Source organism: Lynx canadensis, chromosome C1 (genome assembly GCF_007474595.2).
Source record: "Lynx canadensis isolate LIC74 chromosome C1, mLynCan4.pri.v2, whole genome shotgun sequence".
Lineage (NCBI taxonomy): Eukaryota > Metazoa > Chordata > Mammalia > Carnivora > Felidae > Lynx > Lynx canadensis.
Window position 1 is genome coordinate 208,190,024 of NC_044310.1, and position 16,811 is coordinate 208,206,834.

Genomic DNA, 16,811 nt, shown 5'->3' on the forward strand with positions numbered 1-16,811 from the left:
CTTACTTTGAAGGAAAACAAGTTAGATACAAACTTATGGGCTTGTATGTGTATGCATATACGCACGTATTTTTGTATACATATATGCATCTGTCTATAGAAGTTGTATTATATAACATGATAGATCTGCATATATTCAGCAGGCTTTTAAGAACGGAATGAGGAGAATCCTCAGGAAATGTAGGGAATAGGTTGACTTTCAGAAATTTCAACAGTGAATCTATAGGAGTTAGTGGCACACCGTGGTTAATTCACATCTTATTTTTGTTAAAAAAAAAATAGCGCGCTCTCTGAGTGAGAGCTTTATTCAACATACATGTGTGCTGTACATGTTCCTTCTAAGTGGGCTAGTTTTGTTCTCATGCCATGGGAGCAGGTGGCACGAGGCTGTTTTGATGAGGTTAAAAGGCTCCTCCCCTCTTTCCCCAAGCAGCAGCCTGAAGTACGTCAGCAGTAATTGTGTGCCTGGCTCGGCAGGGAGGGTGGAGGCAAAATTGGTATCAAATAAGGGTCTCAAACTGAGATCTTGATGTTCCATTTAAGTTGTTGCTCATTTTCATTAGCCATGCCAGGGGTGAAAAGCTTATAACTTAAACACCCTCTGTAGTAACAACATTTATTTTTGATGGATTTATGTTTTTCTTCTCCACAAAGCTGGAATGAGGGTTGTAGTGGATATAAATGAAGGGGTTTCTTTATCCTCTTTTCATTTTATCACTTACTAATCAGACTTCAGTTCAGACAGATAAAAGGGAGAGATTCTGTTGCCTAAATGTGAGGTCTTTAATGAGGATGGGAGGCCCCAGGGAGGCGAAATCCGAAGTAGAACGATGCTGCTCTCGGGTTTCTTGTCATTTCTTCAGTTGCTTCTTCGCCTCCCTTTTCCAAGGGGCCTAGTGAGCAGGAACTATCCAAGGTGCTAGAATGCTGGCCGCTTTGCCGTTCAATGCAGACGGACTGCAGAAACAGAGAAGAAAGATTACTGCTTATTCAGAAGGTAGGTTCTTTGTTTCAGAATCCCTGATTAATCAGCAGCAGCATCAACAGACTAAGGCAGCTGGAGAGGAGAGAGAGAGAAGCAGGAAGGGAGGGAGTCAGGGGCAGGGAGGGAGGGAGGGGAAAGAGAGAGAATGGGAGAGAGAGAGCTGGTTGTCACGGGGGAGGGACGATACCACAAGCTAGGCTGCTCTAAACCTTCTGTATGTAAGTGGCAATGAGAAAGAGCATCTTTTGGGCTGAGAGGAGACATTTAGAGAGGATGTTTCTGATTTTTTGTTTTCATTTATTGTTGTCTTCACAGAATATAATCAAATGAGGCACCTTAGCCAGCCTGGGTGATTGCTTCGAGTCTTGTAATCATCTGTGTAGCAAAGTGGGTAAAATCATTCAATTCCTTCCCTGCTGGACCTGGAAAGAGAGGGGCTGTGTGTTCATCCCCACCCATTAGCTATGCCCTCTTTTCTCTGAATGTCGATTTAAGGAAGCAGGCACCTGTCTCCTGCCACCGCATCTTCCTAGCAAACTTTAAAGGCCATTTTATCTGATAGGAAGAACATCAAGGATGCTCTGATCTCTAGTGATGAAGAATCTGGGAATGGACACTTTCCCCATCCAGATGCAATGCACTTTAATTGAAGAAAAACTGAGCTGAACTACAAGTCTATTTCTTATGGTGCTGGATTACTCCTACAGAACTGCCCAGAGATCAACCGCGAGAGAGGGCTCTGACAGACACTAGTCACCTTCTGATTGTTGCACTTAGCTCTCCCTGGAGACGTAAATTTTGGTATGTATCTCATTTTTCAGATTCTCTAAGCATGCTAATTGAATCCAGCACTAAATAGATCAAGCAATCTGGTTATGAAATGGAATGGGATTTTATCTGGGGATACTTAATGCTGAAGTTTGCATGTCTTATTAGGTGCAACAGAAATAAAGCCACAGCGAAGGCATCCAAGGCTTTAATAAGCCTCCGGCTATTTTGTGTCCTCTTACCCACTTAGTTACATTATCACGGAAATGGCTAAACTAGATTTTCATTGGTAAAATGAGCCATGTTGAATTATTAAAAGCATTGAAAATATTTTCCAGGGTATTAATTGGCATTCACATTGTGCATGCTAGCTATTTATCGGCTATTCCATACCATAAATATTTTACAACAGTCTCTCAGCACATTTGTGTCAGCCTACTTTGTATTCTCAAAAAAAACCTACCAAAAAATAAATAAATAAACTATCAGACTACACCAAGCTGAAACTGCTCCTTCCTAACAGAGTAGACATAAACCTCTTTGAGAAACATGAATTTTAACAGTCAGTATCAGGAAGATCTCATTAGTCTTATCACAACAATTATTTCTATAGAACTTTAGGGAGATTGTTTTACCTGGGGACACACACTTAATTTGTTGGGGTGTCTCCATTTAATTTTTCTAAAAACCAGGAACATTTTAAATACAAGAAATGTAGGTCTCCCCCAGCTGGAAGAACTATTACAGGAAATAATACTGTTCCTTCTCATTAAGAATTCCTAAAGTTGGCTTGGTACTGTAGAACTGTATTTTATTTTCTACACATACCCCCAAATAAGGGAATCCGATCTAAGAAGTTACACAATGTAGTTTTAGTCCATTTAATATGCAAGACTTTATCATCAGATAGTATGAAATAATGACGATAGAGCAAGACTGAACATTAACTCTTCTCCTAATTCTTCACATGTTAAACAATGCTCCAACTCATTTTTCTATATTGTCAGTTGGTAAACAGATTAATATGAGAGTATGTGAGCTACAAATGCCAAAATTGTTTTATTTTTCTGTGGAAATCACAACACACCTTTGCCAACTCAGCAAAGAGGACTCTGTGAAGGACACTGACAGTTGAGGAAATCAGTGAAAACAGACCTGAGAAAAAAAACCCGACAACTTCACAAAGAACTGTAGAGAAGCCCAAGGACTTGAGGCATCTGCAAAGTTTAGAAAAACAAGTGTAAAAATGCTAGAGACAAGAAGGTTGTCTATTGTTTAAAAAAAAGAAAAGTCATTCAATTAGATGGTTTTCATTGTAGCGCCAGTCAGCAATTTATCATACTGACTGTATCTACTTGCCAATACTGCCTTGTAAGCGTCTGGAAACACTTGGCCAAGGCTCAGAAAGTACCTCAGCCATTGACATTTTGTGTGAGTCCCTAATATTATCAGAAATGTGCTATCTCTTTAGACCATGGGCAAATAGCACCATGACAACCTGGAAGTTGGGGGCGGGTATCTGAGTTATGATACCACTCATTAACATGATCTATGCCCATTTTACCCACTTTGGGAAGGGAGAGAGTGGAGGAAAAAACGCGCTTCAAAGTAATCTGCTTTCGAGAAAAAAGCAATCAGCGTTTTTGTAGTCACTTCAACAGGCGCCCGTGGTTTAACTCTAACATTTCCCATGTTGAGCAGAACAGCTGCATTTTGATGAAAGTGAGAATAGAAAATGAGCATGACCATTTGTGGGGTTGAGGGTAGGATTTTAAGCACAATCAAAGTGAAATGATAAGATTTGTTGTTGACAGATTATCAGAAAAACAATTTTGACATGGTTTACACAGGTTACGAATTATAACCAGGCAATCTGGTCTGTTGATTTGGTCCTGTGTGAAGTCAGCGAATTCTAGAAATTAATTTGCATACAGATTTTACATATGTATATGAAGCCTGATTATTTAAATACTTATATTTTGACAATGCGTTTTCAAATTGGTCTGAGTACATGCAACAAATGTGAAAGATCTTTTTCTTCCTGCTGAATAAAAAAGAAATAGTCAAAATTGCCTTGGGAAACTTTTATTTGGCTGAGTCAATACTGCTGGACAAAATAGGATTCTCTATATCAGAGAAGATTCAATGATTGGAATGGGAGGGAAAATCAAATTTTAATAGGTCAGATTCTAATAACTTCCTCACAGCACTGGGGCAGGTGTGGTTTGAGAACCTCATAAATAACTGAGAAGTAGGGACTAGAAAACTTTCCCATAAGCAAATGAAATGAAATGCACAAATGTGAAATGAGGGCAACATGACGAGGCTTTCCATGAGGAAATGCATTCCCTAGCATGCATTTTCTCCTTCCCAGTCAACACAGACAGCATTATAAGAATAACACAGGATAAAGTTTACATTATTCTAGCTGTAACGTTATCTTATAGGGCTAACTGTAACCTGAAATTTAAGAAGCTTCTTAACTTCAAGAACTGGGGAGCACTTCTCTCCCAAACAGTTGCTTTTTCTTCCTCTGTCACTCAGCAGATATGGAAAATGTCTGGATTGATGGACTATTCACGATTTTAAATCTTGGAAAACCAAAGTTTTAGATGGAGAGCAGCTTCACCTCAGAAATTCCGAGTACACACTTTAAGAAGAGAAGAAAGAACCAGCCCCCACAAAGGCCAGTGGGCTAATTCATTTCAGTGATGCTTATATGCAAAGGGTCCTGCTTTTTTGGTAGGGGGTGGCAAAGGATCCGTCAGAAGGTTCTGCCTGAGAAGTCGGTTTACACACCCACCTGAGTCAGTTCTTGCAGAACCAGAGTGACTGATGTCACAGTGCATGAAATCACACTAAAGAGGGAATTTGTTCTGCATTTTAAGAAAAAAGAAATACTTTAACAAGTATAAGATGGCAGGCTTCATTTTTATCTGACCCTTTCTGTATGTCTTTTCTTCAACAGCAGCCTGCAATGAATCAAATGCTTTCTATACTATGGAGACCCCAATCTTGACATCAGTTAGTGACACATTAAATATCCTCTGGTAAATTGAGGCTGCAAAAAATTTATTCCTTAGTTTACAAGGGAATCTACATACATGTATGTGCTTAGTTAAAGTTTTGTATATACTTAATTCTCAAAAATATGCTCCCCCCTTTTTTTTTGTTTTAACATTGAAAGTCACGTAATGTCTCAGCTTCTTGAGTTCCTTGGATGCAAGCAGTGGCTATAGAATGAGAAAAAAGAAGGAAATGAATTTTTTATGTTTCTATGGATTCAATTTGGATACCTTTATGTATATTTTATGCTCCACATGTATATGTACTAGATAGTTTTATTTCAGTGGAAACATGGTAAAGAAATGAATTGCTACTTTCAGCTCTAGGCTCAGCATGGGTGAGGTACAGTGATGGTTTTACACAAAAGAAAATAAAGAAATGGCTAATACAAGACAAAGTTAAATGCTTAATGTTTTAAATATGACCTCAATCTCACCAGTTTAAATCGGTGCATCTAAGCTGAAGAGAGTGAAATTTAAATTTTAGGAGGTATCACAATACCATACAAAGTAATCTTTGTGAAGGGTGTGGTCTACAGGAAATAAGAAATAAGAGTGAAAGAATACAATAAAGCAGAGCGATTAAAACATCCAGCTGTATTTAAGCTAACATCTAATAAAAGCCAACAGCTTTTGGCTTTTATTAGAATGGCAACGATTTTAAATACAGTAATTCAAAATGAAACAAAGGAGGGTTTTCTGAATGCACCACACAGCAGTGGAAGAAAGGTGTAAGGTGAAGTTGTGAAGCTACCTATGATTTGTGTGGGGTTTCTGATCTCAGTCATTTTAGGTGCTTTCCCGGGAGACTCCTAACACAAATTCTCAATGTTCGCCACAACTTCCAAGAAAAAGAACACATATACAACTCTTGCACTATTTGAGTCCACGCCATGCATTCCTGATAAAACCCATCTACCTTGCAGACCAAGAATGTCAACTTTCAACCAATGCTCTAGGGGGAGCTAAAATGTCTAATTTGTTGCAAGCAAAAATGGCCACAAACACACACTGATCCAAAGGCAAGGGATGACTGGAGAAATGCAGAAGAGCCCTTCAACCTCACTCACTTTGTTGTCACAAATAAACCATGCAATCGTTTGAGATCTAATAAGAGTCTCTTGCATATTGCAATGGAGCTAAAGGCGCTATCTAAAGGAGAGGGGCCCTTTTGCTTCTTAACTATTGTGTTCCTAAGACGCCAACATGAAGAATTAAGTGCTCACGACAAGCCTTTATGAACTACTTGTACACAGGATTGTTGTTAAAGGGCCAGAGATAAACTTGATTTAATATCCAGCAGCCAAAATGAAGCCAAGTGTTTAGTGGCATGGACCATGCCTTGTTCAACATCTATCTTAGCCATAACTACACATTTCTGAAAGACAAACAGATTTATGACCATACCTGACTGGGTTCTCACTACATAGAAATGGTAGCAGTTGTAGTGAGACAGGCACTTCACGTACAGTTCACTTTTCTCTAGAGAGGCCTCACATTTGTTTAAGAAGGAGTGAATGAATGAGTCTCTGCATTCAGACTTCAGCTGGCTGAGAAACACCGGCTTGGAAGGGTGGAGCCCAAGTGTTTGAGCTTCATGGTTCCTCTGTGACAAAGCCCTTATCTTCTCGTGGTAGGAACTGGGGCGGAATGGATAAATGGTCTGTCTGCATGCCCTTGGTTAGGAAGCGAGTCTATGAAAGCCTTCCATGCCTCCCTTTGCACACCTGTGACTAAGAACGTGAACTGCATTAAACATTCTATTCGTGTATGTTTCAAAGTAAACATGTGTTTATTGAGGAGTTATTACTAAACACCATCTTGGCCACAATTAAGAATTAGGAAAAGGATGTAAGTAGTAATGTTAGTGACTAATAATTTTGCTCACATTTCCTGAACGCTCACATGTGCTTTCTAACTGAACGCTTACAGCAACATAAGGGAGTTAAGTATATTCCAACCGCCATTTTAACCACATGGAAACTAAAGCTTAGAGAAAGCTAAAGCTTCATTAAATGGCATAAAGTCAGAGACCTAGGGGTGCTTGCATTGTGATTTCAGGCCATACCGCCCAAGTCCTCAGTTACACTCTTCAGGACTGCCTAACCGCCCTCTGCCCCTACCCCACATTACAATCTGCCTTTTACATGTGGACAAGAGAGCAGGAGAGTGTGATGCTTAGACATTGGTGGGGTCCACGTCCATTTTTTATGGTTATTTTTGAAGCCTAGTTATTGTTATTGGATAATGTTCTGTGTTCATCCTCAAAACTGGTGACCACACACCATGACAAACTCGTGAAAGCTACCACCTGTGCTTGTCCCACTGACCACCGTGTTGCAATTTTTTAATTAATCGTCCTCTTACCCTGCAGTGTGAATGTTTAGAAGGACACAGGTTTGCCTTTATCAGTGCCTCATTCATAACAGGTGCTCAAGAAATACTTGAAGACATGAACGAGCGTAGAATCAAATCCCTCCCTAGAACTAGATGACAAGCATGATTTCATGCATCCAATTATCATTGTCCAGAAACTTTACTAGATTTTACGGTTTTTATCCTTCAAATTTCCATCTTAACTTTTCAGGTTATACTCTTACTACTTATAGCACAACTTTCCCTAGTATACATACTTGATGGCATTGTTATTTAATGTTGTCTCGGAACAAACATAATTTCAACTCCAGTCAATTTGAAAGACCACATAAAGAGATAATTAAGTTTCAGAAGTACCCAATTAACCTGGTTCATATCTGGAATATATAAACTGTATGGAGAATCTCTGGTGTCCTTTGGATGGGAGGAAAATTTAAGGGAAGAAACAAAAATTGGGGGGGGGGGTAATGCTTTTCACAGGGAGGCATATAAAGTTTTGCTCAAGGGCAAAGTGGGAGGGTTCTTCCACCCTGAGGCGTTGTCTCTGGAATCCTTGTCCTGACTTGGCCTGCTTAACTATGGTAGCATTAATTGCCATAAAGTTAGACAGAGCTTTTTTTTTTATCCAGGCACACCTAGTGTTGAAGTCCTTGGGAGAAGTGAGTTCCCAATAATGGTAATTCTTCAGCTTTCTGAGAATCCTATTCCTGTATTTTTTCCTGAAAATTGCAATCATTGGTAGCAGTAATTTCTTATTCTTATGCATGTCTACCCCTTGAGCATCTAAGCTCATGGACTTATAGTATAATACAATTCAATTATGCTAGACAGTTGAAATTAAAAGACCATTTTATGTGCCAACCCATTATGGCTCAAAACCAAACCAAATGTAATAAAACTCCACATAACAACAACAACAACAACAACAAAATCATGAGTCAACAAATAACTCATATCCCCTAGTTCCAACAACCTCTTACTGGCTGGAGAATAAATCTTTAAATTCAGAGTAGGAGTCAAATAACAGAAGAATTGACTGGCAGCTGAAACGCTAATAAACTCTGATAAGAAGTAAAGTTTCCATAGCTACCATCCAGGTATGGAACATGATTATACTTGTAAAAAACTCAAAATGAATATGATTCATAAGGGCAACGGTGAAAGCCTAGGACTTCTACATTAGATAGTTTGGCTGAGATTTAAAAAAACATATCTTCCTGGGGCTTTTAAAGAAAATAAAAGATGTAAACGTCATTTATAATTTTAAATGGCCAAAGTTTTTTCTTATTAATTGATTTTGCTTTTGCTTTTTCAATTTGATGCAATGATACCAGTTTCCTATACAATGGTGAATATGCAATTGAGGACAGTAAGCCTTATTAAGCTAGAAGGCTAAAATACTTATCTTGCATGCAATTAATTAAACTTCAGTTCTATTTTTGATTGATTAGAGCACCATTGCTCTATCCCCTGGCTTCATTGATTTCTATAATTCATTGGAATACATCTGCTTCAAAGCATCCTGATTTTCATAGCCTGGTGGTTATCTATCACCTGTCCATACACATACCCACATATGACATTGGCAATCTTTCACCTGTACTTTTATTATGAAGATATTAGCTAACATGACTGTATGCCTATTATTGTTAAACTTTATGTTAAATTCTTTATAACATCACCTCTCTAAATCGTTACATCAGCAAGAGGTAGAAGCTATTACTTCCATCATTTTGGAGGTGGACGGTATATATTGATCTGTTGAAAGTCCTGTGTTTTGTTGTTGTTTTAATTGGATCTTGGTTTTACAGTAATCCACTCTATGGTTTGCGTTTTTAGACCTTGACGTAGCAATGATAATTATAGTTGTCACTATTTGAGTTACCAGATTGGTAAGGATGGATATGGTCCTGTTGACCTACAGTATTTGAGTTCTAGCAGCTAGCCATCAGGAAGCACCATTTTGGAAAGTAATGATGGGTCAAAAAGGGTTTATTTCCAAAATAAATTATATTAGAAATGTGTATTTCCTTGTTTACTGTTATGTTATGCACAAATAGTATAGATTCGTAGGTCTTAATTTAAAACTAGAAGGAGAACACACACAATAAGAAAGTCTTTTCCAAATAATGTTATCATCTTATTTGAAATCTAGAAGTCTTTGTAGCAATTAGATAGAAATGAAGCTTGGATCTGATAGATCTTAATGATATAAGAACACATTTTTGAAAAACAAAATCGTGACTTTAAATACATAAACCAAACATTGAACTTGGCACCCTGTATTTGTACCTTCCCGTTACCTTTAAGTGCGAGAGATTTGGCCTTTGATGTTCTAATTTTGTTTCAGGGAATGTTTGCTACTCAGGCAACATTCATTGAATATTTACTTCTAATAGTCTTGGTGGTTCGTAGTTTCTAATGAGACGTTGTCTCCGAATAGATTCTACCATAATCTTTGGAATCTGGGGCTGAGAAGATATTAGGGTGACCAAACAGCACTTTGCTTTTTCTCCTCACCTTTGATAAAGGTAAAATGTGTTCTTATCCTACAGGAAGTGTTCCTTTTTACATGATCCCCTCCAAGATGATGAGTTCTAATCCCGAGGTAGACCCTTTGGACACATTTCTCCAATATATCGAGGACATGGGGATGAAGGCCTACGATGGCTTGGTTATTCAGAATGCATCAGACATTGCTCGAGAGAATGACCGCTTGAGAAATGAAACCAACCTGGCCTACTTGAAGGAGAAGAACGAAAAACGCCGAAGACAAGAAGAAGCAATAAAACGGTAAATATAAATACAAGTATTCTGAGTCTTGCATACACAAGGAGATCCATGAATTCTCACCTGTCTGTGATGTTGTCACCTGGTCAAGGCTGTGATGTTGTCAAGAAGGGGTTTACCCAAGTTAGACTTGATGAGAACAAGTGAAATTGACACCTCAACTATAACATAAACACAATTCATCCGGCTCTCAGTTCTTTCACTGTAGCTAACAAAAGTTATTTACTTTTGTGTTGTGCATGTGGAGGTATAGCTGGGATAGGGAAAGAATTCAGTTTTCTTTTAAAAAAAAATTCATACTAAACAACCCTTGATAAAAGCCCAAGGGAAACACTTAAACACTTCATAGTCAATGTTTGATGAAAATCTCCACCTTTAATGGTCTTTGTTTATGTTTAATACCTTATAATAGTTCATCTTCTTAGATTATAAAAAGACTTATCAATAATTAGAATTATATGAGCCTCTGAAGGCAGGAGGAACCCTCACTATGTGCTCTCAGTGCAGAGTTTTATGATGATTGCCAGGTGCCCCAGGTTCGTTGATATAAAATGACTTTTATGTTGCAAAATCTACCCCCTACAAGCAAATAAGTGCCAGATTATGGCTTCCACATTGAGGCTAAATGTCCTGGGGCAGAAACCCAAAGTACGATACACATCCTTTGATTTCCCAAAGAATGTTATAGTGTTTCCAGCATATGTGTGTGTGTGTGTGTGTGTGTGTGTGCGTGTGTGTGTGTGTACCAGGGGTGCAGGTAGAGGCATATTGTGTTATACAAAGTCTTCTTTCTTCAATAAGTTCTATTTACTAAGTACAAAGATTCAGAATTTAGAAAAATAATCCATGTCAATTAGCTGGATACTAAAAAATAATAGTTAAGCTATTTTAATAGTTGGTGGATGTTTCATCTAATCTGGTATTAATACTTGTACTTAAACTCTCTGTGAATGTTATCACATTAGGGAAAAGAAATTATTATTTTAAGATGAACTATTTATGGGGGCACCTGGGTGGCTCAGTCGGTTGAGTCCGACTTCAGCTCGGGTCATGGTCTCATGGTTCGTGAGTTTGAGCCTCGTGTCAGGCTCTGTGCTAACACCTCGGAGCCTGGAGCCTTCTTCAGATTCTGTCTCTCCCTCTCTCTCTGCCCCTTCCCCACTCACTCTCTGTTTCTCTTTCCTTCAAAAATAAGTAAACATTAAAAAAAAGAGATGAACTATTTATGAAGCTAGGTAAGGATGTTCTACTCTAATCATTTAGTGGCAAATACTTTTATGCAAGAGGTTTGAGAGAGAGAGAGAGAGAGAACTGGAAAGAAAAAACAATAAATGTTACGGAGGATTATTTTGAAAGCATGTAATCTTTTCATTTTGAAAATGGACATCTATGCTACCACCATGTATATAAATGTTTGCAAAATGACATACTTGATAAATATTGCCACAGTTGCATATATTTAAGTCAATACTTGTTGGGGACTATGTTATTTTTTATTTCTACCCATTTTAGTTGGTATCACAGATTTTATTTTTTATTTCTACCCATTTTAGTTGGTATCACAGATTTCCTTCTATGATATATTAAATGCCCTTTATATAGGACAATTTTTTTCTCCTGGGAATTACTTCTGATGGATTTCTGTATGTTTGTGAGCATTTTACTCTTATGGGAATGAGCTTTCTAAAATTCATAACAAAAAAGGGTGGCCCACTAGACTTCTAAAACAATTTCACCTCTAAAATGAAAAGTTTCCTGATCTTGATATTAAAACTCAATTGTTCATTCCTTTTTATAACCATATAAATAGAATTATTTGCAGAATAGTTTCATTAGATTTTACAGTACTGAAGTGTGCTTATCACTGTATCTGTGTTTCATCAACAACCTTTAGAAGAGTTCTAGCTAAAGATATTAGGACAGAAGATGTTTAATTTTTAAGTAGCTTACTGGTAAGTGTTCAAAGAGACGTAACCAACGACTCCAGAGAACTCTGAAGTCAAAGGGATGGGAACAGGGTTTTGGTAGGTGGCAACATAGCAAAATTCTGTCATTGCATAATAAGTGAGGCTGAGGAAATTCAGTTATTTGCAATTTGAGTTGGTCTCTGCTAGATTAATAAGTCAATATTTTCTAGTATCAAGTTAGAAAGCACATAAGTATAGAGAGTTTAGATCATACATTGAATTGAAAAAAAAAAGTCCCCAATGATCTGGACACCTTTATTTCCACATAATGCTCTCAGCATAAGATAAAACTTTAGCCTAGCTCTGTTTGCGAATAGAGCAAAGAACAGGAGTAAGTTATCAATCATGTTGTGTTTAGTTGGTGTTATTCACAGGAGAATTACAAAGATTTGTGATTTGTCAGTTTGACCCAATGAGGTGGGATTTTGGATATCACTCCATTTAGAATTTCTCCCTAGATGTGGGCAGATAGAGCGGGAGAATAAACCAACTTTGTAGGCATGAGAATGGCCAACTGGAGGTAAACAAACCTACAGGCACTAACAAAACGGGCTTATGTTCAAATTGAATTCTGACCACCCCCTGAAATAAGGCATATTCCTCGTCATAAGGAATAACACTGATTCAGGGCATCTCACACCTGAGGTCAAGGTGATTGAAGGCAAAGGGCAAAAATGAATGCAATATGCAACACGGTTGCTGATGTCCAAGCTACAATGTAAGTTTCATGAGAAGAATCATTCTATTTTTCTATACAGGTCTTACAACAGGATCTAATGTAAATGCATTGTTCAATAAACCTTTACTGCTAAATGTATTAGTTGATTGGAGAAATATATGTTGAAATTTTACTAATTGTCAGGCAATGTTCAAGACTTTGATGAGATGGCAATGAACAGAACAAAGTTTCTGATTATAAGGAAGCTACATTCTGAGGAAAGCGTGAATAGGAGATAGCACTAAACATATAAGTGTATATAAATAGGGGCGCCTGGGTGGCTCAGTCGGTTAAGCGTCCAACTTCAGCTCAGGTCATGATCTCACACTCTGTGAGTTGGAGCCCCGCATTGGGCTCTGGGCTGACAGCTCAGAGCCTGGAACCTGCTTCGGATTCTGTGTCTCCCACTCTCTCTGCTCCTCCCCTCTCACGCTCTGTCTCTCTCTGTCTCAAAAGTAAAATAAAAAATAAAAAAAGTATATATATGAATATTTATAAGAGGTGGTGAAACAAAGCTAGGCAAAGGAGATAAAAAACAGAGCCAAGGGAAGGCCCCTGAGATGATGGCAGAGGTGTGAAGTGTATGGCTATTGGCAGGAAGACAATTCTAAGCAGGGGGAATAGGAAGTATGAAGTGTTCTAAGAAAAGGACAAGAAGTCACACAGTGACCAAGGCAAGGATTTAGGGCATGTAAGTCTAGACTGGTAGTGAGCCATCAGGTAATGTAGAGCCTTATAAACTCGTGTGTTTTATTCTGAAGGAGAAAACAAAATTTGTTGGAGATTTCTGAGCAGAGGTGTGACTTGTGTTCACTGAACATTTTACCAGGATTACTCTTGCTCCTGTGCTGAATAGACTGATGGGGCATAACCAAATGTAAGACGTTCAGATAGAAAGCCTTTGCAGTAATTCAGGTGAGAGATGATGGTGGTTTGGACTAGGATGGTAATAGTAAGGGTGGCATTGGGGCGCCTGGGTGGCTCATTCGGTAAAACATCCGACTTCCGCTCAGGTCATGATCTCATGGTTGGTGAGTTTGAGCCCCGCATCAGGCTCTGTGCTGACAGCTCAGAGCCTAGAGCCTGCTTCGGATTCTGTGTCTCCTTCTCTCTGTGCCCCTCTCCTGCTTGCGCTCTGTCTCTATCTCTCAACAATGAATAAACGTTAAAAAAAACTTTTTTAAATTTAACGGTGGCATAAAATTATCAAATTATGGCACCATCAAAATTTTCTAATTGGTGTGATGTAGTAGTTGAGTAAGAGAAAAAACACCGAAGATGGCTTTCCATTTGTTTTGCTATTGTTTTGTGTGCGCGCGTGTGCTTGTGTGTGTGTTTTTCTTTGTCTTTTGCCTGAAACATGAGAAAAATGATGTTTTCATTTAACGAAATGGCAAAGACTAGAGAAGAAGTTTGAGTTAACTGTTAGAGGAATAAAAGATCATCTTTGGTGCCCCAGTTTTGTGAGCCTTTTTGGATGTCCAAGTGGAGAATGCTGGATAGGCAGTTGATCCAGGATTTATGGTAAGATCAAAGCTAGAGACACAAATATGAGGGTCCTCATAGTCTATAGAGTTGAAAGCATGAGCCTGGTTGAGTATACCTAGAATCTAAAATTAGAGAGGGAGGGGTGCCTGGGTGGCTCAGTTGGTTAAGCATCCAACTCTTGGTTTCAGCTCAGGTCATGATCTCACAGTTCATGGGTCTGAGCCCCATATTGGGCTCTGCGTTGACAGCGTGGAGCCTGCTTGGGATTCTCTCTCTCTCTCTCTCTCTCTCTCTCTCTCTCTCTCTCTCTCTCCCTCTTTGAGCCCCTTCCCTGCTCTCTCTCTCTCCTTCTCTATCAAGATAAATAAATAAACTTAAAATTTTTTTAAATAAAAATAAGAATAGAGAGAGATGGGAGAAGCACCCAGGACTGTTCCCTGGTATGCCTGTCTGCCTCCATGGTAGGGACAGTAGATGAATCCAGGAAGAACAGCCGTGAGAGAGGGGGAGAACCATGTAGGAGGGCGATGTCTTGGAGTGAAGTGACAGAAGTGGTCAAAGAAGAGAGACTTTTGGGTGCCTGGGTGGCTCAGTTGGTTAAACATTTGACTCTTGAAATCAGCTCAGGTCTTGATCTCAGAGTGATGAGCTGAAGCCCTGTATTGGGCTCTGTGCTGGGCATAGGGCCTACTTGAAGAAGAAGAAGAAGAAGAAGAAGAAGAAGAAGAAGAAGAAGCAGAAGCAGCAAGAGAAGGAGAAGGAGAAGGAGGAGATTTTACTGATGGATCAACTATGTTGAAACCTGAGAATTGAAGCCCCTTACCACACTGGTGTTGTTGACAAGAACAGTTTTGGTGAAGGGCTGGGGACAAAACCTCATGAGAGATAGGAAGAATGGAACAAAAGCAGAATATAGAGAACTCTTTTGAGGGTTTTGAGGCTAAAGAAATTACCAAATACAGTGAGTAATTGTAGTGGGAGGTGGGGGTCTATGGTACTTCGTGTTTCTTTTTCTTTTCCTTTAAGAAGAGAGAAAACTAGCTTATTTAAAATGCTGATATGAGCGATTACAATAGAAAGGGAAATGTTAATGGCTTAGACACAGGAAGGAAAAATGACTGTGATTATGTCCTTGAGTAGGTGGGAAGGGTTGGGATGTAAGTCATCTTGGGAAAAAGCACAGACTGCTCAGCCATCGTAGGAGAAGGGATGGCCCAGGGTACAGATGGCTGAATGAGCCTGAATGAATGACTAATTCTGCAACACAAGGCCCTGGACCCGGTTCATCCTATCCCAACACCATTGTGTTACTTCCACAATTTCCACAGCTGTTCGCGTGGTACGATTTGAAGAGGTTCTGGAATCTTGATTTAAAGTATGAATATCTTTGGGAAGAACAAAACACTAGCAAAGCCTCTTAAATCACTGAGACTTTTGATGTCTTTCTTTTCCCAAAGCATGGCCCATGTACAACAGGGGGACACAGAAGTCTCTGGATTTTGTTGGGGGATGGGGTCTGAGAGAGAAATGTCAAAGCAGTCAAACACATGGTGACTGGACAAAAGGAGGAGACCAAAGGCCTCCATGTGACTGTGCCAGGGCTCGCTGTGGGTATCTTACGTTAGCCCATCTCAGTATCCATTATAATATCCAAATGCAACTTGATTTTGCTTATATAGCGACCAGTATTTTGAAATCCTGACAATTTTTTTTTATTTAAACAATTTTTTTAAGGTTTATTTAGTTTTGAGAGAGAGCACAAGCGGGGAGGGGGCAGAGAGAGAGGGAGACACAGAACCGGAAGAAGGCTCCAGGTTCCGAGCTGTCAGTGCAGGACCTGATGTGGGGCTTGAATTCACAAACCGTGAGATGATGAACTGAACCGAAGTCCAACACTCAACCCCCTGAGCCACCCAGGTGCTCTGAGATTCTGACAATTTAAAATATAATAATCTTTTATTTTCTTCTTATAATACATTTTTGGAATTACTTCAACTTTCTTAATAGAAAATACATGTTTCATATTTTTGAAAACTCCGTGGCAAGATTCTGGTCACACAAGCATGCTGGGGTTTCAGCGTTGGCAACGGAGGCAGAATACTCACATCTATCTTTAACACACATTTTAATATTTTTAACATGTAATTTAGCCCAACTGTAAAGAAAATTCTACATGACATTAATGAACACAGTTTAATCAATTAAAATTTTTTAACATGTCTGCTGAATGCCTTCTTAAATATATGCAATGGTTTAATACATGAGATCGAAAGGCTGAAAATCTAAAGATGGGGCATGTTTGACCTTGAAAAGGCATTGATGATAATTCTCTGTGAAATATGCCAGTTGCAATTTCAGAAATGTGCAGACTGCCAAGGATTGCTTAAAAAATGGAAATAGGATTTCATATGATTGACCTTCTGGATCACATATGTGCCGAAATGCCTTTTGTGTTGAAGCTGGGAGGCTTAAAACACTGAGCTCTTAGAAAAAGAATCTCCTCACCCCTTTCTCAGTGTTGCACATCATTTAGGCTCTCTGAGCCCAATGCCATCTATATATTTTTAGTTTTACTTATTCATTTTGAAAGAGAGAGAGTATGTGAATATGAACAGGGGAGGGGCAGAGAGAGAGAGGAAGAGAGAGAATCCCAGG

The 16,811-nt window shown here is 38.9% G+C and overlaps 1 protein-coding gene across 1 annotated transcript in view; it reads left to right on the forward strand.

Moving 5' to 3' along the window:
* Positions 1-1,222: 1,222 nt before the first annotated feature.
* Positions 1,223-16,811, forward strand: part of NYAP2 (neuronal tyrosine-phosphorylated phosphoinositide-3-kinase adaptor 2) — a 262,096-nt gene continuing 246,507 nt past the window's right edge. The window contains exons 1-2 of the mRNA XM_030327346.1: positions 1,223-1,785; positions 9,749-9,986. Coding sequence (XP_030183206.1) covers positions 9,766-9,986 — 221 coding nt within the window. The 5' untranslated portion in view covers positions 1,223-1,785; positions 9,749-9,765. The remainder of the gene's footprint in view (positions 1,786-9,748; positions 9,987-16,811) is intronic.